General features: G+C 55.4%; 1 protein-coding gene across 2 annotated transcripts in view; it reads right to left on the bottom strand.

Moving 5' to 3' along the window:
- Nucleotides 1-997: 997 nt before the first annotated feature.
- The window catches only part of NOS1 (nitric oxide synthase 1), a 49165-nt gene continuing 28622 nt past the window's right edge, over nt 998-21540 (bottom strand). For both annotated transcript variants that reach the window (XM_066199368.1, XM_066199369.1), the window contains exons 14-28: nt 21382-21486; nt 20961-21019; nt 18131-18247; nt 17294-17468; nt 16330-16468; nt 15589-15667; nt 14949-15142; nt 14288-14457; nt 13337-13547; nt 12138-12225; nt 11729-11850; nt 11329-11477; nt 10616-10810; nt 9036-9154; nt 998-8209 (exon numbers count right to left, since the gene is read on the bottom strand). In XM_066199368.1, coding sequence (XP_066055465.1) covers nt 8194-8209; nt 9036-9154; nt 10616-10810; nt 11329-11477; nt 11729-11850; nt 12138-12225; nt 13337-13547; nt 14288-14457; nt 14949-15142; nt 15589-15667; nt 16330-16468; nt 17294-17468; nt 18131-18247; nt 20961-21019; nt 21382-21486 — 1938 coding nt within the window. In that variant the 3' untranslated portion in view covers nt 998-8193. The remainder of the gene's footprint in view (nt 8210-9035; nt 9155-10615; nt 10811-11328; nt 11478-11728; nt 11851-12137; nt 12226-13336; nt 13548-14287; nt 14458-14948; nt 15143-15588; nt 15668-16329; nt 16469-17293; nt 17469-18130; nt 18248-20960; nt 21020-21381; nt 21487-21540) is intronic.

The raw sequence follows: 21540 nt of genomic DNA, 5'->3' as shown, positions 1-21540 counted from the left end.
TCAATATCAAAAAAGAGGTGCCAGAAGGGGATCTCATCAGTGTGTATCAATATCTGCACAGAGGGCACTCCACTGACAGGGATAAATATCAAAAAGGGGGTGCTCAAAGGGGACCTATCAGTCTGTATCAATATGGAAAAAGAGGTGCCAAAAGGGGCTCTCATCAATGTGCATCAATATCTGAAAGGGGGAGCCCAAAGGGGACCTTATCAGACGTGTATCAATAATACCTAAAAGGGGGTGCACGGAGGGAACATATCAATGTGTAAAAATACCTAAAAGGAGGTACCAAAGGGAGGTTTATCAGAGTGTATCAATACCTAAGAGGGGCTGCACAGAGGGCACCTCATCAATAGGTAGAAATATTAATAATAAATAATTGATAATAAAATGGATCAATGTGTATCAATATCCAAAGGGGGCACCCTGTCCCAGGGCCTGCCCACCCTCCCAGGGAACAATTTCTTCCCACTATCCCACCTAACCCTGCCCTCTGGCAGTGGGAAGCCATTCCCAGCCCATGGAAAAAAAATCACTCAACCTCTCTTTTAAGAAGCCCCCTTCAAGTACTGGAAGGATCCCCTTTACATGGGAAAAAATCTTTTTCCCGTGGGAAAAGCCGTGTCCGTATTTCTGCCTCGTTCCCCTGGCTGCTCTCTGCCATCCCCAGGCCTCTCAGCTCCTGCCTGGGCTGCTTTTGCTGTGTTCCCAAGGCTCCAAAACTCAGCCCGCACAGAGCCAGCCCTCCTCGCTGGGCTGTGACATTTCCCCCGAGGACACGGGGATAAATGACGGGATCCACGGATTGCTGTGACTCAGGCCACCTCACAAGGCAGCGCCTGTGTCTGGCAGGTAAACAGGTGCTGCTGATTGTCACTGCTATTTATGGCACCCCGGCATTACAGGTGGCAGAGCGGAGCGAGGCCAAGGCATCAGCAGAGACCTCGAGCAGCCTTCTGGTGTTAAAAACCCAGAGAGGAGAGAAGAACTGCCGGGGTTTAGTTCACTTTTTTTTTATTATTATTTTTTATTTTGACCGTAATGCAAACAGGCATAAGTATTCCATAAAATCAGAAGATTTGGGACTATACAGAGAGAGGTGCATGCTTCAGAACAACGTGGATATCTTGCAAACAGAGCCAGAGTCAGTCTGAGAGAGGGGCTGGAGCACGGGGGGCGAATGGCAGAGATTTTAGCAGCATTGAGAGCTCGGAGGTAGGGGAAGAACCACGTTTCTGGCTGCTTAAAGCACTGGTAGGATCACACACAGCTCGGGCTCACCCCACCCCTGCACCCTCAGCACAAACCTACCCTGGGGTCACACCAAAAAGCAGCTGCCAAAGGAGCTCCCCCTGCTCCACGCACACCTCTGGGATGGGATGCGAAGTGAGAGTGCCAGGCTCAAATCGCGGCAGCGTTTCCTCGAGCGAATGAAGGCACAGCGACGCGAGGGCGGCGAGGAGCAGGGAGCAGCCGGGGCTGGGAGCCCCACCCAGCCCAGCCCAGCAGGATTTACCCACATCGGAAGGTTTTACAGTGGGAGGTTTGGGAATTCCCTGCCCCAAAGCTGCCACCTTGCCCAGCCCAGCCCCGGTCCTCATCGTGGCACCGCTGCTCGTCAGGAAAAGGCCACCGGAAAATTAAAGACTCCAACCCAACCTTTGAGTCTGAGACTAAAGGTGCCTGGGAGGAGCCGAGGGGATAAATCCCTGCTCCTATTACAGAAATTAATTGGCACTGAATATCAAACTCCCCGGGCAGCTGGCAGGAGTGGTGTTTTTAACTCTGTGCAATCGGAAAAGCGATGAGTCCCGGCTGAAAGTCATCATCTCGTCCTCTGCCTGGGGAATTGTGTGTGCACTCTGGAAAAGCTGCAGACTGCTCACAAAGCACACAGAGCCCGGGGTTTTTAAAGGCAATTCGAGGCAGCAGGGCATGGGAGTTCAACCTTGGGAATTGTGAGGATTTGCCTATATTGTAGGATTTTAGCAAAGCAGGGATTTTGCACTGAATCTCACTCGCAGGGTGATTCCCCAACCCCAAATCCTCTTCCTGGACATCCTCTGGGCTACTGGGAAGTGGCTTTTGTTAAGACAGGATTCCATGCTACGATCACACGGAGAGGAGAACAAAAAAGCAGGCTCAGAAGCAAGGAGCATTAATGTCTCAGTTAATTAAGGCTGTTTTGTTGCCCTTGATAAATTTTAAAAACCTCCGCTAGCAGTTATTGTAGCAACAAAAAGTTTGATTTAATCCCAATTCGATACACTGGCTGTTTGCTCTCTGTTTGCTTTCCCCACCCCAAAGCCAACACATGAAAACAAAACAACAAAAAGAAGCCCTGAATTAGTTCCTCTCTTAGATCGACTTTTCCAGCATTTAGCCTTTCAATTTTCCAGGTATTAAGGATGTCCCTGGAAGGAAAAGGCCTTGCCCGGTGTTTTTCACTCACAGATTCCTGCACCAGCCCTGCAGAGAGACAGGCAGGAGCTGCTCTGCATCCCAGTGCTGAGTTCCTGCTTTTCCACAGCTCCAGAACAGCTCTGAAAGCTTTGGGTACAAGAATCTTGCCCAATTCCTCACCACAGGAATGAGGAATGGCTGCAAAACTTTAGCCTGTAGGCTCCTGATAAAGCAGGAACTTTGGGGCCAGGCTCACAGGTTTTATTTGCTCACTTTGAGGTGCTTCCTCCCTCCCCAAAATCTGGCCAGGTGGGATGTGGATGGGTAAGGCAGGAGAGCAGCAGCCCTGGCAGTGAGGTGCTGCCACTGCTCAGCTCTGAGCTCACAACCTGCTGGCGTTTTACTCCTGTGACTCCAGGGCTCTCATTTCCATCACAGCCAAACGTCTGTAGGGGTGGAGGCCAGGAATTGCCAGTCTGCTTCATTTTCCCAGCAGGAAAGAAAAAAAAAAAAAAAAGGTGGATCTGCATGGCAATGCTTGGATACCCCAGGAGTTTCCCTGTGCTGAACCAAACTCAAGTTTTGGAGAGATTTTGACCTCTCTGAAATTCTGTTTCCCCTCTGGAACCAAGTGCTTTAAAGCAGCAACTTTCTCCCTCTCCCCTGACTCCCTGCTGAACACATACAGCCACATGGAAGAAGCTGGAGCTGGGATCTTCCTGGGAAAGGGGAGATTTCCCAGGGATTGCTGGAGCCATGCGCTGCAGGCACGTGCAAGTGCGGATTGACACACGCAAAAATATTCTGAATTTGCTGCTGCTGCTGCTGCTGCCGTGCAAGCTGCCAAAATCCCCAGTGCCACTGAAGCCAGCAGGTGTGGAAGGCATTTTGGATCTTGGGAGGACTTGGATTCCAGGCTCATTTTATCCAAGTTCAGGATTACAGGTTTTCAAGAGCACTGGCCAAATTTTGCTCTCCCTCTTATGGCAGAAGGAATTGTTATAACAAACACGGAGTTACAGCAAAGTTGAATGGTCCTGAAAATGTGTCTCCATCTGTTCTGTGTAGGGACTGTGCTCCCCTCTGGAACTATCAAAGCAATTGCAGAGTTATCAGAGCAATTCTGAAGCTGAGAACTAGTCCCCGGTGAAAGTAGGAACAGAATTTCGTTTGGAGCATAAAATTATCCTTCCAAAAAAACAGTGGGAACCCTCAGAGGGCAATGGAATGGCTTCAGTGGTCAGAAGTCAGGAGGCAGCAGCTTTGGCTTGGGCTTGGTGCAAGTCCGTGAGGCTTCAAGCACAAACAGTGCTTGAAGTTTAATCGGAACGGGGCCTCCAGGATGTGGGAGAGTTCACAGCCCCAGCTTGCACCCACTGTGTGACTTCTCCCCACCTCCATCCCCCTGTGGAACCCCACCCCGGGGAGATGGGGCTGAGCTCACTCCCAGTTATCCCGGGGGGCATTTCCCCAGCCCTGGGGAACGGGGCGAACGGGGCCAGCGGGCAGGAGCGGTGCCGTGCTCCCTTCCCAGCACAAGGCACTGTGAGCCCCTGCCCGTCCCAGCACCGGCACTTCCCGCTGGGCAGGGCTGGGAAGGGCGGGATGTCCAGAGGGAAGCAGCCGGGGATGGGGTGAGGGGGATCACACATTGACGGGAAAGGAGCAGCCACAGGCTGGGCACGGGGTCATTCCCGTCTGTTCCCAGGTTCTCCTGCAGGGCCGTGGTTCCTGGCCCAGGACACACCTGCAGGACTGCTGGCCGTGCACAGATCCCCGTGCTCAGGGTGTGAGCAGGGTCCCTGCTCCCCCCTGGGGACACACAGGCACAGAGGGGACAGGGAGCGTGGACATCCCGGAGTCAGATGCCATTCTCTGGCCGGTTGGGGTGTGACTGGCTCAGTTCCTCTCCAGCAAGGAGCTCAGGCCGCGTTGTGGAGGTGACAGCTCTGTGAGGCCACTGCTGGTGGCAGATGTCGCGTTGTTTTGCCATTGTCTCATTGTTTAGCCATTGTCTCTCATAAACAGAACAACAAACTCCCAGGCAGTCCTTCCCAGGAGATGAAACCTCAGAAATCAACAACACAACTCTGGTTTCCTGTGCACTGAATGGTTTTCCCCTGCTGGTGGACACAGCAGGTTGGGAAAACACCCAAACCTTTCCCCCTGGGTTTTCAAATCCATACAATGACTCTCTGCAGACGCTTGAAAGATCTAGGAAGTAAAATCTTTGCAAAAAACCCCTCATTTTGTAGTGTCTTGAAAATCAAACCTCCCGTTCAGAGAAGAGTCTCTTTAACACTTGGAGAGTGAAAAGGAGCAGAACCGCTCAGATTTGGGGTGGTGGAGATCCTCAGGAGAGTGACTGGGACACTGGCCAGGCTGGGTGTCCCTCAGATGCAGCATAGGAGGGGTGGGCAGCAGGCACCCAGAGGGGACAGATCTGTGACCCGAGTGCCCCAGAGGCATCACCCCTCTGTGTGTGACCCCTGGAGCAGCCCCAGGGCTGGGGCAGAGCCCACCTCACTCTGTGTCTATAGCAGAGATTTCGTGGCTGCACCCGCACATCAGAAATGCCACAGCGAGAGGAGCAGAGGCCAGGCTGGAAAAGCCACATTTCGGGAATCATAAAGCACATCCACAAGTTTCCTTCCCCTGTTGCTACGGGAGAAAATGAAGCTCGAGGGGAGTGCGAAGCCCCTGCAGGTGGAGGGGATGAAGGGGAGCAGTTCAGACGTCTGAGGCTGACTCAACAGCAAACAGTGAATCCCAATTCCCAGCGGTGCAGCATGTGAGGAGCCAGCAGTCCCACCCAGGCTGCGGGAGCAGAGGCAGCTCGGAGCCCTGGGGGTCTTTAACTCCATGGACCTTCATGGAGGGAGGGGATTTCTGCTCCAGGACCAGGCAAGGAGCCTTAAACCAGCATTTCCCTCGCCCAGGGCTCGGCAGGGCTCAGGCACGGGGTGTTTGCTGAGCTCTGTGAGCCTGCCCGGCCCAGACCCCACCGGCAGGGCTGTGCTTCCTGCTGCAGCTCAGCTGGGAGGGGGGGGGGACAGAGGGGACAAGCTTTGGGATGCATGGAAAGCAAGATAATCCAGCTCAGGCACGGGCTCCAGATGGGAGATGGTACAGCAGAGCAGGCAGGAGCAGGACAGGAGGGAAAAACCTGCCAGCACCACGGTGTGAGCTGGGAAGAGGACTGAGAGATGTTTCTTTGGGCATTACCTCCTCCTCCTCCTCCTCCTCCTCGTCAGGTTGCATCGCCCCTTCTTCCAAAGGAGGACCAGAGCACAAAGCCGGAGCCACAGTTTCCCAGAAGAAGAGGATGAGTCTGGTTTTCTTTCTGATTTTAGCTTTGTTTCTGCAGCCACAGGGTGGGGCTCAGGCCGAGCTTGCTGCGTGTTCCCCGCTCTGCAGCCGGGGAGTTTCCTCCCAGGCAGGACCTCTCCCAAACTCACACATCCCAAGCCGACGGACCCAGCTCCTCCATCCCACTGCCTGCCCTGGGGTCGGGGCACAGCCCACAGGGGCGGGCTGCCCTTTCCTCCGTGCTCTGCAGCTTTGCCCTGCGGCTCACCGAGCCCCGAGGCAGCGCCACGCAGCCGCCCCGTGTGCCAGCCCCGCCAGCCCAGCTCAGCTCTGGCCACACCGTGGCAGCATTTATTCGCTTTAGCCCGTGTAGGATGCTCAGCTGGCACCGGCGGACCCGCATCTCAAATTCTCCCGGTGCCTGGAGCCCTTTTGCTCCTGGATTTTTGGCTGGAGATGCTTCAGGGGTTCAGGGAGTCGAAGTTGCAGAAGGTGCCACAGCCCATGGAGACGTGGCAGGAGAGGGCAGGGGATCCTGGCTGAGGGTGGGAATAACAGCACAGCCTGAGCCAGGGGAGCCAGCGGGGCTTGTTCCATGGGCTGGGAGAGCAGCAAACCTCCTGCAGCTCTTTCTGTGCTGCCTTTAGCTCAGGGCAGGTGATCTTAGCTCTGTGAAAGCCCCTGGACAATCCCTGTCACCAGTTCTGGCACTCAGCTCCATCCAGGATCCCTGCACAGCTGGGCAGAGCAGGGCAGGAGGGGAGGATCAGCAGCTGCCACCTCAAGATGCCAACCCTGTATCCCTGCCTCCAGCAGGAGCTGCAGCCACGTCCTGCTGTCCCTGTGATGGCAGTGAGGGAGGACAAACCTGGGACTGGCTGAGATGGGCAGAACCTGGTGCTAAAAACGCTGAGGTTCAATCCCTGGATGGGCCATTCAGTCAGGAGTTGGGCTTGGTCCTTGTGGGTCCTTTACAATTCAGAATATTCTGTGATTCTTCAGGGTGCAGCCAAAGGAAGGACACACAAGGTCACGTTTGCTTTCCCTTGCAGACAGCTTTTCTCTGTTAGAGGCTTTCTGTTTTCTCCAACCTTTCTGTGGCTGTGTTAACAAATTGCTTTTGGGGCCAGGTTCTTGCAGCAGGGCTGAGGTGTGAGCGTGTCAGAGCCCAGCACCTTTGCAGCTGATCTCACCTCCCTTCTCACATGAGGTGTCCTGGCTGAGACAGCTCATGCCACTGGCAGGTGGCACTGAGAGGCCTGGCTCACCCCCGAAATGCCACACGTGTCTCTCTTGGCAGGCAGGTGGCTCCATGGTGGCACTTTCTGCTCCCTAAAACGTGGGAAGGGCTGGGGTCGGCTGTCCCACAAGTGCTCATGAGATGTGCTAGGAGCTGGTGGCTCTGGGATTTCACGATTCCTCTGTTGGCACATCCTCCCCAAAGACCTGGAGCCTCCATCCCCCTCCAAGTGCTGCCTTTGGTGCCTCTGGCAGCTGGGAGCTGCTTCTGTCCCGTCCTCGTGGCTTTCCAGGCTCACCTGGGAGTGGGATCAGATCATGCAAAGCTCTGGGTGCAGCCAAGCCCTCAGCGTGCGCCTGCAGATCAAATATTCCCCGTAAAACCCTCTGGAGATGTCACTGCTGGGAGCTTTTCCTTGGCCTGCACATCAGCCTATGTGTTCAGAGTTTGTGGGAGAACTTCCATGCCAGCAAAAGTTGGGATGGAGCAAAAGGAGAGGCTCACAGGGAGCAGGGAAAGAGAGCGGGAAAAGAGAGACAGAGCGCAGGGCCCATTTAGGAGGAATCGTGACACATAAATCAGATCAAAAACCACACAGCTGTTCCCAGGCTGCTTGGGGATGAATAAAATCCACGGGCACAAGGGAATTGCACATCATCTGCCCCCAGCCTCAGGCACATGCCCAGGCTTGTCCCAATCCAAAGGAAAGCCATGAAAACACAAGGATTCAGCCAAGCCCCAAGCTGGGGAAAGAGGGAGCCTGGCAGGAACAACCCCCAGCTCTGGACAAGCAACAAGACCTTGCCATTGCCCAGCCCCTGCTACCTCTGCTCACCCCCAGAAACACCCAAAAATGATCACAAAAGGTGGTGATTTCATGCAGCTGCAAAATGCCCCCATGGGAAAGGAGGGGAAATGTGGAATTCTGAAAAGAGCCACTGCAGGTTATAAAGCCATCGAACTCCAGTGGGGAAATCCAGGGAAAGGGGAAGGAAGTAAAAAGAAATGGCCACAGGACAAGAGCAAGAGAAGGGGGAAGAAAAGGAAATAAAAGTCATCATCATCATCATCATCATCATCATGACACAACAACAGGACGAGAGACAGAGCGCTTTCCATGGGCAGTTCCCCGTGGAAAAGGAGCCACCGTGTCCGTGAAATACAAAACCCAGTGCCCTCCAGCTGGAGGGGGCAGCAGGTGCTGGGACTGGTTTGGCATCCCCTGGGGGCGAAGGGTCCAGTTAGGAGCAGAAAACCCTGCAAGGGAAAGGGGAGAAAGGCCGGCCTTAGAGGGAGCAGTGAGGAGCACCGGGATCATCCCCACCTGGACTTGCCATGCTGTGGGCAGGACTTTACAGCGCTGGGTGAGGTGGGCAGGAAGGTGGGAAACTGAGGCACTGAGACCCCAGAGTATGTGATTCCTTGGAGAAAAATTCCTACCAGACCTCGGGGATGTGGGGAAACCCACTCCAGGCACTACACAGGGAAGGGGTTTCACCCCAGACCACCAAGGGCCAGCACAAGGAGCAAGATCCATGCAGCTGCCCAGCCTTTATCCTAAATAATCCTTCTGCTCAGCCAGGGAAAATCCCACCACGAGCAGGCTGAGCAAATGGCAGGACTTGGTAGAGCAGAAACAAACACGGCAAATGTCAAGATTTTTTTTTTTTTTTCTGACTTCTGGTTGTTTTTGCAACAGCAGGGAGAAAAATCTCTGGATCTTTCCTGAAGGGGCATGGAGAGCTGAACACCTGGAGCCAGCCAGGCTCCCCTGCAGCTGGGGAGAGTCACCCCTTCCTGTGGGTTTTCCCAGCCTGGAAGCAGGCAACAGGCAGGACAATTTTCCTTTGGATGGGATTGTCAGGTCTGAGCGTATCATTGCAATAAACTGGGAAGCTGGGGGGATTTATCCTAGAGAGGTGACAGCTATTCCAGAGGCACCGCCAGGCTTCCAGAGCAAAAATCCAGCGCCTTCCAGTGCTCTAAGGTGTGCACAAAAGTCAAAGCTTCCTTTGCCATCCTTTCCCACCCTTCCCCAGCCCAGGAGGTGGCTGCAGGGGTTAAAATAACCGTGTTGACTCACTCATCCGTGTCTTTTTTGCTCTCCTCGATGAACGCGATGGACTCGGATCTAAGGCGGTTTGTCACCTCGTACGTGCGCAGGGTGACTCCAAAAATATCCTCGTGGTACCGGCTGTCATCCTGGGAGAGAGGGTGGCAGAGGGAAAGATGGGGTTTGTAAAGGGTTGGTGTGGGCCCCAGCAGGGTCCTGCGTGGTGGGGAGGCACCAAAGGCACAGGAGAGGGTTTGGGGTCTGTCGGGAGCGGGACAGAGGGGAGGGAACGTCCGTCACAGAGGGGATGGAATGACCTTCCCAAGGTCACGCCCCGGGACACAGTGCAGCTCTTCCACCCTTGAGACCCCCTCAGCTGCTGGGAATTCCTGGCTGGCAGGGGCACAGCAGCCCAGTGCCAGCCTGCGGACAACCAGGGGCTCTGGGCTCCCTTGGGGCCTGGATGGAGGTGGGGACGTGGTTCAGAAGGGGAAATCCCATGGGGATCATGCGGAGTTATCCTCCTGGGTAGAAGCAGAGCTGTTCCAGCATCCATCCGTGGGCCTGTGTCTCAAAGTCAGCTCATTTAAGCTCCAGCTGCATCATCTGTGCCTGGCATGGGGCACACAGACAGGGGGATTTGGAGCGGTGACCCACAAAATGCCCTGATAAACTCATTTTTTTGATGGAGGGGCTTTGCAGGGCGAACAAGCCCTGCCAGAGGTGCCCAAAAGCGCTGGCACTGGCGCTGGGCACACTCCTCCCAGGAGCCAGGCGACCTCCTTGCACACAGAAACCTTGGGAATGTCACCCTGCCGAGCCTCCTTGGGTGGAGCCCCCGTGGTGGAGGCAGCAGGTGCAGTGCCCGTGGCTGGAGGTGGCCGTGGTGGCACACGCAGGTGGGAGAAAAGCTGGGAGAGAAACCTGAAAAGGTCCTTGAGGCACAAACAAAAGTTATTGAAAAAACTCTTGCAGCTGAGCAGGTGGACTCTGCCAAAAGGGGTTTGTTTTAACTGTGGAAAGCCTACAACGGCAGCACAAACCAAGTCTTCTACAACATCTACTAAGTCACCATCTGCCCTTGATGTCAGAAAGGGAAACGTTTTATGAGGTTTTGTCATTCTCAGTTTGACATCGATGGTAATCCTCTGCCGTTAAACTCAACAAAGAGTAATCAGAGAATGAGCTGAGTGCCCTTAAAAATCTGGTAAAGGAGCAACCACAAAAAGATCAAAAGGCTGATCACATGAGAGAAAGACTTTATCACGTCGCTGGACAAAAGCCTGAGTCCTACCTCATTTTTATCTCAAATGTGAAGTCTGTTCAATTAGAGCCAGCTTTTTTATACGCTTTGTCAATTTTTGTGTGATTTCCTCTGAGCCACGTGCCATTTTGAAACCTCATTTTTGCTTTCTAGCTACGCCGTACATTTCTCTAATTAGGCCCTTTTTAATTTGTCCTTACACTTTCTATACAAGAGGACCCACTGCTGTTTCTTAACCCTCAAGTATTTTTCTTTTTAAGATCCCCGAAGAAGATCTCTGCGCTTCGTTTCCAGCTTCCCGTGAACTTCGCAGCCCCGCGGCGGCGGCACTGCGGACACGACTCACCCGCAGCTTGCTGAGGAAGGCTCCTGCCTCCTCTGCCGACAGCTGGCCCTGCTGCCTCACGATGCTCTGCACGGCCTTCAGGACGTCCCCGGCCATGGTGACATCCCCGCACACGTAGATGTGACCTCCCTGCTCCTTCAGTGCTTTGAACACAGTCTGGGCCAGCTGCTCCTGTAACACGTCCTGCACGTATTTCTGAGGGACGAGGAAGAGGAGGGAGCTGGGGTTAACTCTGGTTTCTCGGCCCTGAGGGGTGTCCCCTCCTCTTTGGGGGTCATAGCTGTGCCTTGCAGCACCCACAGTGACAAAAAAGAGACGGGGACAGCAGCAAAGCATCGTTCTGCTCTTGCACGGGCACACCTGCAGCACGTCTTTCAGTGCCAGGCCTGTTCAGGTCCCAGTGGGAATTTGGAGCAGGTATGTGGACTGGCTCTGGGCCACCCCACGGGGTGACCCTTTCCCTTCCCTTTTTCCTTTTTCCTTTCCTGCCCTCACCTTTCCTTTCCCACCTGCCTGGCTGCAGGAGCAGCCTGGGCACACATTCCAGCTGGCACTGGGATGGGGACACGCCCTGGGAACGGTGGCCACTGGGAAGGGACAATCCCACCCATTTACGTGCCCCAGGCACGAGTGACCCCTGGCCAAGGAACCAGCGTGTCCCTGCCCCGCTGACCCCCCGTGGGCCCCCAGGGCCACCCCGGGGCCGTGCCCACCTTTGGTTTGTCGGGCTCCCGGGAATAGGCCGTGTACAGCTCTCTGAAGACGCCCTGGGTTTTGGCAAAGAGCGTCTCCTCCTTGTAGATGTGATCGATCCTGGACTGCCGGCAGCCGAACACCAGCACCATGGGACACGGCTTCAGCCCTGGGGACAGCCCGAGGACAGCAGTCAGCCCCGGGGCCACCAGCTGCCACAAGCCACCTCCCTCCAGACTGCCAGCAGATCTGCTGGGACAGCCTGGCAGGGTGGGACCCTCATCCCTACACCTCAGCCCAGGGCCCCCAAAAGCTCTGTGAGGTGAGGAAGAGGACGGCCCCACCCCAAACCTGTTGGAGGTGAGGAAGAGGACGGCCCCACCCCAAACCTGTTGGAGGTGAGGAAGAGGACGGCCCCACCTTTATGTTGGATGTCAAAGAGCCGCTGCTGCCAGAAGCTGCGGAAGGGGGCGATGCCGGTGCCGGGCCCGATGAGGATGCAGGGCACCTGCGGGTCCTGGGGCAGGTGGAACCCGGGGGCACTGCACACAGCAAAGATCCAGTTAAAAACAAGCAGGGTGTTCCTTCTCTCCCTCCCCTGTGCCCACAGCCAGCTGAGACACCTCCCGGAGAGGGAGGGGTAGAAAACGAGGTAAAATCCCAGGATGTGATATTTTTGTGCAGAATTTCTCTCAAAGGGGAACCATTTGCTCACAAACACAGCCCTGCTTTTTTTCTGCCACTGTGACAACAATCGAGGGCAGAGAGTTCGTCCTGTGAGGGGTCTCACTGCCTCTTCCCCAGCCCTGGCCTTGTGTGGGTCACTCACCCTCGGACAAAGCAGGGCACCACTTCATCCGTCTGGATCCGACTGAGCCACGAGGAGCAGACTCCGTGGTGGATTGGCCCCTCTCCATCTGGGAAGGGAGGGAGGGAAGGAGGTCTGTACATAACCCAACAACTCTGTTCTCTTTCCTAAAACCCTCCCTGCTACATCCTGCATGAACACCTCCCTGAAAGATTTCACATCTCAGCATCCATTCTCCACGAACTTGGCAGAGTTTGGCACTTGGATCCCTCTCTGGAGCTACCCAGGACCCAAACTTGGCATAGCTGGACCTCCACAGTCCTCAGGGAGCACCCAGCTCTCCTTTGGACCTTTTTGGCAGGAGCAGCATGGTGATGCTCCCAGACACAAACCCTCGGCGGCAGCTCCACTGTCCTCCCTGTGCCCTGCAGAGCGCCAGAGCTGTCTCTACCTACACCATGACCATGCTTGGACACACCAGTGCTTGCACTGCTACAGAAGTCTGGCTACTGGGAATGTGGATTTCGGGGTGGGCAAACAGAATCCTACACGGAGCTTGGGTTATGTACCTGCCCCAGAAATGTCATCTCTGTGTCACTGCCACTCTCCATGGCATGGGACAGCAGCGCCATGGTTTGGGGGAACCTACTCTTGCTGATGCCTTAATTTTTATCTTTCATGTATTTCAGGTTCTGTGCTGCCCAGGGGTGCAGCTCTGAGCTCACAGACAGTGTCACTCGGCTCTGCACGGAGCAGGGACACAAAACAAATCCTTTTCCTGGTGAAGACCAAGGACAATGGTTACAAGTTTCCAGCCCCAAAAGCACAAACAAGGGTGGGCTGAAGAGAGGAGCAAGAAGGATGGGACCTCACACCTGAAGCTGTAATTGGACAATTAAAGCCCAATATGCAAATGGTCCAAAACTTATAAAAATGTGAGACCTCGTGACTGGTGTCATTTTGTGTCCATTTTGTGATCTTTCCTAGCCCACCTTGGGTGTAGCCCTGGTCAAGCCCTGTCCTGCCCAGGTGTATCCTAAAGACCTTTCAATAAATCCCTACTTTATTCCCTAGCTCTGCCCAGTGTGTTTCAGGTCTCCCAGGGCACCACTGCAGCAGGCAGAGAGGCTTTAAAGGAGCATCTCCCTGCCAGAGATGCGGTGAGGATGCCCCTGTGCTGCTGCCGCTGCCTTTCCCCAGAGCCCAGCCCTGCCGGGTACCTCGGGTGCGGTAGGACACCACGGCCACGGTGAGGTGCACCTCCCCCGGGTACATCTCCGGGGACGAGCTGATGGAGTAGTAGCGAGGCTGCAGGAGGGGCAGCTGCGTGAGCAGCAGCGTGGAGGGCATCTGCACCGAGGGGAACTCCTCCAGCACCTCCACGATCGTGGGGTTCTTGGACCACTTCCACTCCTCGTACTCCTGCAAGCCCTGGGAGAGAGAGAGGGAGGGAGGGAGGAGAGAGCTGCAGGATCCACCTTTTCCAGGTGCCTCGAGTGATGTGCCAGGAGGACCACGGCTGTGGGAAATACTAAAGGTAAGAAGGCTTTCAGAAACAGAGAGAGCAGGAGAACTTGGAATTAGCTGCAGCTGAAAAGCTTGAAAGTAGGAAAAGCTGCAATAGCACAGCAAGCAAGGACATGAAACAATAGTTTGAGTTTTAGGTTTGTCCAGGTGAGACCTTAAGGCTGCAGATAAATATGCCTAGCAAGATAGGTTTTAGGCTTCATAATGGAATATTGTGTTTTGTTAATAGAAAGCATCCAAGAGAGCATTGTTTGAAGCAGGTGTACGTATGCTTTCAGCCATTGGTAGAACAATTGTCTGTGAGCTTTAGCAATGTGCTATTGGCTGGAAAACCTTTAAAATGCCCTGTAACAAAGAAATCTTTGCCTGCTGCTGGCAGACGTGAGCTGTTGCCATCTTTCAATTGTCTCAACCTGTTACGAGGCTGATGCTGCAGTAAAGCTCAAGGAACATCTCCCAGTGGTCCTGTCCTCTTTGTGCAAAACACCAACACACGTGGCAAAGCTGGAGTGGTGCCACTGAAGGCACCCTGAGCCCTGCTCAGGGTTAGAGACTCAGCCTAAGCACAAAATGGGATGAAAACGCCCTGGCTGGGCTCTGATTGTCCCCAGGGCCTGGCACAGCCTGGGGCTCGGGCTCTTTACCTTGCTAAGGACCTGCAGACGTTTCTTCTCCTTGTCACTGGTGGCCAGCAGAGCGAACTGCTGCAGCAGCAGCGGGGTGGGAGGGGTGGTGATGTCCAGGTAGTACTTGAAGGCCTGGAAGATGGTGCAGGGTGGGACACGGCTCTCGTCTGTCCAGTTGCTGATGACGCCTGCCAGGAGGGGATCCAGCACAAGCCTGGGATCAGCTGAGCAGCAGGGCCAAGGTGGGCAAATCCTGCTTTTCATCCCCCTCGGAGACACTGGATTAGGGTTTTCCATCTCCAGTCACACCATGCGTGGCAGCAGCGAGTCAGACTTATCCCTGAGATAGTGTTGGATGGCACCTCAAGATCCCTTAACTCTTCTTCCCAGTCCTAGACATTGCCCTCTCTAAGGGAATACAAACACCTTCCATTTTTCCACGGAATAAGGAAATATCTTCCCCAGGGCCCTGCCCACCCTTCAAACCCCTGCTCCACTTCCCAAGTGCAGACGAGCAAAGCCTCTGGGCAGAGCAGGGATGAAGGAGGCGCTCCCAGTCCAGGCAAACACAGCAGGGAGATGAAAATAATTTTCCTGGGGCCACCCACCCCGCTGAGGAGCTACAAGAACTTCAGGAGCTGGGAAAGCAGGAGAGAGGCCACCTGCACTCCCTGTTTACCTAGAGCCGTGCTCCTCTCCTCCAGCAGCTCCACCTTCACCACCTGGTTGGCCGGAGGGGCATCCTCGAGCCTGTCTATGAGGGCATTGACCAAGTCCTCGTGGTTCCCTGGGAACACCCCCAGGTGGTCCCCGGGCAGGTACTGGAGCTCCTGGTGCCCGTTGGTGTGCAGGCGCAGGAAAATCGTCAGGCGGCTGCGGGGGAAGGAGGAAAAGCAGGGAAAAGTGTTTTGGGGGATCCTCCAGGGAGTGGCTGAGCCCTGGGCGGTGGTGGTGGCATGTCCAAGCTGTGGTGGCCGTGTCACGGAGGTCACAGCAGGGAGAAGGGACACTGCAGCACACCCTGACTCACCCTCAGGGACTTTTTAAAAGGGAAAAAAATCCCGATTTAACCTCTTGCTCAGCGATTTTATCCTTCCTTTGCTGTCATTCCAGCCAGCTCCCCATCCCATGGGCTGAGGGAGGTGCCAGCAGGAACTTCACCGTGCATGGGGGGCAGGAACACCCTCCACTGGCCTCCAGCCTTACTAATAGTTTGCACAGAGGAGGATTCCATGGACACGCAGGGCTCAGGGCCTGTTTGTAGCAGTTTTGGGTGCCCCAGGTGTGCATTCAGCCCCCGGGACTGCGGCATCTCCTACCTGGACTTGGGGCTCTGCAGGTTCTGCCGTGTGAGGAGCCGGGCTGCATAGACGCGTTTTTTGTGGATGCTGTACAGTCCTGAGGAGGAAAAGAGTCAGGGAGGGGATTCAGCAGAGCGTGGCCAAGGCTTCTGGCTTTTGTAGGATCGTTGTGGGTTCAACCCTTCAGACCAGAGCTGACCACAGGGGGGGTTTGACCTCCCTCCCGCGAGCCCAGGGCTGAACCAAGCAGGTTAATTCAGCGACAGAGGAGGACTCCAAGCCCCCCTCCATGAGACTGAGGGCCTTGCCCACAGGCTCCTCTCGCTGCCAGAGCCACCTGGCTGGCGGGAGAGCGCCGGGATTTGGGAAGAGCCGAGCGGTGCAGAGCTGCAGGAGCCGTGCTGAGGGGCCAGGTGTCCGTGGGCCGGGCCTGCCTTTGCTCCGCAGCGCTCGGTGGAGCAGGGCTGGACAAAATGAGCTTGGAAAGAGCCCAAGTTTCCAGCTCCTCGCTTCAAAAAACGGGGTCAGGAGGAGGGAGAGCGGATCGTGTCCAAACATCTCTGTTACACACACGGACAGGGATCGGCCAGAGGGGCCTGGGACTGTCCCAGGCTGCTCCTTGGGCACGGGATGGGGGGAAAGGCAGGGCTGAAACGCTGGGAATTCAACAGAGACAAAAAAACGGGGTTTGGCCCCTTTGCCCCTGTGTCTTCTCCATGTGGCCCACAGGCAGAGCCCTCCAGGTGAGTCTGTCTGTACCTTGTGTGAGCTCCGGGGCCTCGGCCACGTAGGTCAGGCGGAACTTGCTCCTCTTCCAGCTGCGGTCGTTGCTGATGAGGGAGTTGTTGGCCTTCTCGATGTTGACGTCGTCCCCCACGCAGAACACGTCACAGGCTGCCTGCAGCACGCACCAGGCCCTCAGGCACCTCCCTGACCCCAGCTTAGCCCACCCCACGTGGAGAAGGAGCCCCCAGCAGGGCAGGGCTGTATCAGTGGCCATGGGCAGGCCTTGGGCTGCTCTCCTGCCCAGATATTTGGGATGATGCAGGAAGTCAACTTTCGGTGGTCAGCATGGATGAACCAGAGCGTCAGCTCCACCCTCTTTGTTGTGGGCTGGGGTGGGAACCCTAAAAATCCTCTCAGGGAAACTTCTAGGCTTTGCCCTGGAAAGATTTACCATGGAGTTTTTCCTGCCTAGACTGAAAGAGAAGACTTCCCTCATGGTGTCTTGCAGGACTGCTGCCCATTCACCTTGGATTGCTTCCCCACTGGCTAGCTGACCCTGCCCACTCCAATCGCCCATCCCTCAACTCCCCACAGGTTTGGTGCCCTTTGCCCTGCCTTTGCACCACCCCCGTGCCCCACTGGTTCCTGACCCCACTCTAAAACCTGTGCACAGCACATGGTCGGGGTCTTCTGTCCCTGATCCCTTCAGCATGCTGAAATAAACCTTTTTTGGAACATATCATACAGGAGACCCTTCCTGCCTTTCCTCTGCTGAGGGGTGTGTGCATGGACCCCAAAGGGCTGCTCCCGTGGCCTGCTCTAAGCTGCTTCTGGAGAAGACACTTCAAGAAGGGAGCAGCATTTCTCCACCCTGCCATGCTGCTACAGGCTGGGGTGGTGCTGAGTGTCCCGGGGCAAGGAAGGTTCAGATCCAGCTCCAACCTCTGTCCTCCTCCCCCCTGCTCCTCCCTGCAGCACCAGGGCAGCCCCAGGTTACCTTGAAGACCTTCTTGGCCCAAGTCCTGAAGGATTCCTCCTGGCCACAGAGCTCATCCCCCTCTCCCATGCGGAGGATCCTCTCTCCCCCCAGCTCCTCCAGGAGCGTGTCCACGGCGCGGGCGAAGGCGCAGAAGTGGGGGTAAGCCCGGGAGCCCAGCCCGAACACGGAGAACCTGTGCAGAGATGGCTCAGCTGTGGCTGCTCAGCTGCGAGGGACACTGGCACGTCCCCTCCTGCCCCACCACCACCCACAGCAGCCTCGAGGGGTCTGCACATCACCAAGACACCTCAGGGTGAGGTGGGAGTGTCGGGGTCAGTGCAGCACCGGCTCCTGCTCTGTTCCTCCTGTTGGAACCCCGGGAGCTGAGAATTTCAGGCTTTCTGTTTAGCAGGCACTGACCCCTCAAGCAAGCACCACATGTGACCTGAGGTGGTGGAACAGGCTTCTGAAATTGAGTGACGGCACTGGGGCTGTGGGTGTGTAGTCTGAATAGAAGTGTGGGATGTCACAGAGTGGAAAACTTAGACTTTAAGATTTTAGTATATAGTAATACATATAAAGCAACATGGAGGATTGAGGGCGTAGGCCAAGTCCTTCTTTTTCACCTTCTTCTTCATGGGTTTGGGTGGTAGCTTGTAACTGGGTGAAAAGGTCTGCATTGCGGGCCACGGGTGGTTGGTTATTGGGTTAGAAGTAAAAATAATTTAGGTGTCATCTCGTTACTGGACAATTAGTGCTTAAGAGACCTTGGAAAGAGATAAAGACAGAGCCACGTTCTACCTTGTTGGCTAGAACTCCCAGTTTTTGTGTCTCCTCCCTCCCTGTCCCCTTTACCTGACGTTTGCCAGGGGCCCCGTGCTCTCGAAGTTGTCCCTGGAGTCAGGGCCATCACTGGAGGATTTCCGTGCGTCCGAGTAGGAGGAGACGCTGTTGAACCGGACCTTGTAGCTCCTGTGAACAGCGACAGCAGCCAGGTCACACCGGGGTCCCCTGCCTGCCTCTCACCTGCCTTCGTGCTCAGAGGGGACCCAAGTGTGGGGGACACCAAAGCAGAGCTCAGGGCTCACCATTCCATGAGCAGGCCCTGTGGGAAGAGCAGAGGAATGCGTTCCCTCTGGGAATAAAGCCATGGCAAGCCCTCCGCATCCCCCAGCTGGAGCAGGAACGCTCCATCAGGTCCTTGTCACCCTCCCACGGAGCTGGCCACCACATTGTCCCCAGTGACGCAGAGCTGCCAGGACCTTTGGCTTTACCTGTCCTTCCCTGGCAGCACACAAGGTCGGGTGTGTCTGAAGAGATATTCTGAGGGTTGTTTCATTCATAGGAAGTGGGAAATTACAAAAAAAAAACCAAAGTGAGAGAAGAAGGGCTGAGGAGGGGGAAGGGGAGCAGAGAAAAAAAAAAAAATCTGACAACAGCAGAAGTATTTCTGAATTGAACCATCTCCCAAAATTGCTCCACACAAGAGTTGCTAAATTTACAGCCAGAGCAGTGAGCAGTGGTGTGTGCATGAGTCACGGCACAGCTCCTGCAGCCGGCACGGCACGCGGAGAGCACAGCCCCGAGCCCAGTGACAGCCAGGTCACAGAGCCCCCAGAGCCACCTCTGCCCTCTGCCTCCCCTCTCCCCCCTGACCTCCACGCTTCTCTGCTTCTCCCCCTGCTGCAGCCCGCTCCGCTGGCCCTGGCCACGTCCTCACCCTGGGTTATCCCTCCCTCCCCAGCCTCTGAGACGCTCAAAGCTCATCCTCCTGTGTGGGGGATTTTCTGCAACCCCAGACTCTGTTCAGGGCAGCACAACCCTCTGGATTAGATGGACACGTAGCTCAGATTCCCCAGGCTGGGACAGCAGCTGGAATGAGAAGGTCCTTTTGGTGTGGGATGGCTGCTGAAGGATAGATAGGCTGCATTTGAACAGTAGCCTTGGAGTAGAAATGTCTTAGGAATGCTTTGGAAAACCCTTGGAAAACCTTTGCTGTAAAGCATGAGGAGCCAAATATCAATCCCAGCACAGCCTCAGGGCTGTGGGAAGAGCTGTGGCCACAGAGCCCTGCCAGGATCCTGTGACGCTGGGATTTGGAGAGGCCACCCTGCCCTGAGGGGTCTCAGCATTCCCTGGGGGAGCTGGGAGCCCAGGGGGTGCATGGACAGGAACTGCTCTCTCCAGCTCTCTTTTAGCAGGCTGACCCTGCACTGCCCCTCTTCACCTGGCAGTCTCCTCCAGGTCTCCTTTTCTCATTGCAAAAGGGGTTTTTTTGCGTGCTTGATGTTAGCAAGGTCCTGGGTAGTGACTGGGGCAATCTCAAAGCGAGTTTGCCCAGAGAAGCTGTGGATTCCCCTGGATCCCTGCAAGTGTCCAAGGCCAGGCTGGATGGAGCAGCCTGGGTTGGTGGAGGTTGTCCCTGCCTGGCTCTTAGAAACCCCTACCAGCCCTTAAATCACACTTGGAGGTGTCTGGGACAGCGAGCACTGAGCTCAGGGGCTTTTAACCTCCTCAAATCTGCCTGACCGGCCATGGGCAGCATCTCTGCACCCAATGAAAAGATTTGCACCTCCGCACCTTGGGACGAGAACCTTCTCACCTTGGGGTGAGAACCACGTGTGGAATGCTCCTTCTCCATTCCAACCCCTCCGGGGCAGCCTGCACTCCCCGTTTTGCCGCTGTCCCCATTAAGGCACGAGGCCATTAGGAACCGAATGGGTTTTCAGCGGGGCAGCCCTGCAGGGATCCATCAGCTGACCTGGCTGCACAGCGAGGAGAGCACTTCAGGGCTGCAGCAGGGCCAGCTCTGCAGAGCCACAGATTGGTCCCTGCCGTGTTTGTCACCGCTCCACGGCCCCGGTGACACCGCTCCCAGTCAGGGCGCTGGAATTGCCCTGGATCCCTGGCCAGGGCTCATCCATCCTTAATTAAGGAGCAGCCCTGTGCCAGTTGTTAACTCAGGAGACATTCCAGGGCAGAGCAGTGTCCCAGTTCAGGGAAATATTTTATTCTTCACAGCTAAAATAAGAGGAGACCCCAAATGATTATTCTCACTGCCCTCCTTTCCCAGCCCCTGGGATCTGCACGGAGATGCTCAAAGCTCATCTTCCCCTGAAAGGGGATTTTCTACAGTCCCAGATTCTGTCTCCAAGGTACCGGTTACAAACATCACAGGATTATCACAGCTCTTATTTTCCCTAGAAATCTTTTCACACCATGCATGCAGCTAAATCTGGTTCTCAAGCCCTCCCCCACCTACATCTGCAAGGCTGGGAACTCCCTTCTACCTCCAACTCGTACTATTTTGGTGCCTCCTGGACAGGCCCTGGCTCTCAGAATCGATGATTTTGGGAAAATTACTACTTTTATCTGTTTGTTGGTTTTTTTTTTCATAGATTCCTGCCTCTTCAAGATGAAGAGAGAAGCTTTAAAGTGTCATCCCAGGGAATTTCAAGCTGGGATCCACAGGCACTCCTGATTGTGCTTTTGTCCTTCCTGGGACCTCCAGTGTCTCCATTCCCTGGGTCTCCAGGCAGGTCTCATCCCTGGGTATTTGCAAATGTGGGATCTGCCTGAGAATTTCCCCTTGGGAGAGGATGAAGGCAGGGAACATGTCCTGCATGCTGGGGTTTGGATCGGGAGGGGAAGGGGTTGGAATGGGAGGGGGAGGGGTTGCTCTTACTTCCTCTCCTCCAGGTTGGAGTTGGGATTCTTCATCTCCATTAACGCACAGCCAAATTTCTACAGAAAAAAAAAAGAATAAAAAAGGCTCTCAGTTTTGCCAGGTTTTGCAGGAAACAGCCCTAAACACAGCCTGGGCTGTGGCGCTGCTCCCTGCTCGCTGTTCCCAGCTGCCAGGTCACAGCCTTCAAACCAGGGGACTGTCACCTTCTGTGTGACACTGGTGGTGGTCACACAGGAGGAATTTAACAGCGGATCAGTGGCTGTCTCATGGCAGGGAATCAGGAGATACTCCTGCTCCAGAGCAGGCTGGAGGCAGCTACAGCACCTGGACCTGTTTTGGGTCATTCCAGCTCAGTCTGAGCCAAAAGAGGACGTTCCTGGCCCTGTCCCACTGCTGTCCCCCCTCCCTGCTGTCCTACCTCTCCGTTCTCAGGCGGGTCCCCGTTGCCAAAGGTGCTGGTGACCACCAGGACCATGGTCTCGTGCTCCAGGTGCACGATGTCGTACTCGTCCATGGACATCACCTGGGAGCACAGAGAGGTTACAGAGAGGTGGGAGCCTCCTGGGCTGGCTCCAGT

This window comes from Chamaea fasciata, unplaced genomic scaffold (genome assembly GCF_029207755.1).
Source record: "Chamaea fasciata isolate MVZ Bird 193981 ecotype frontalis unplaced genomic scaffold, bChaFas1.0.hap1 SCAF_18, whole genome shotgun sequence".
In the NCBI taxonomy this organism is placed as follows: Eukaryota; Metazoa; Chordata; class Aves; order Passeriformes; family Sylviidae; genus Chamaea; species Chamaea fasciata.
This window is presented reverse-complemented; position numbering and strand designations above follow the sequence as displayed.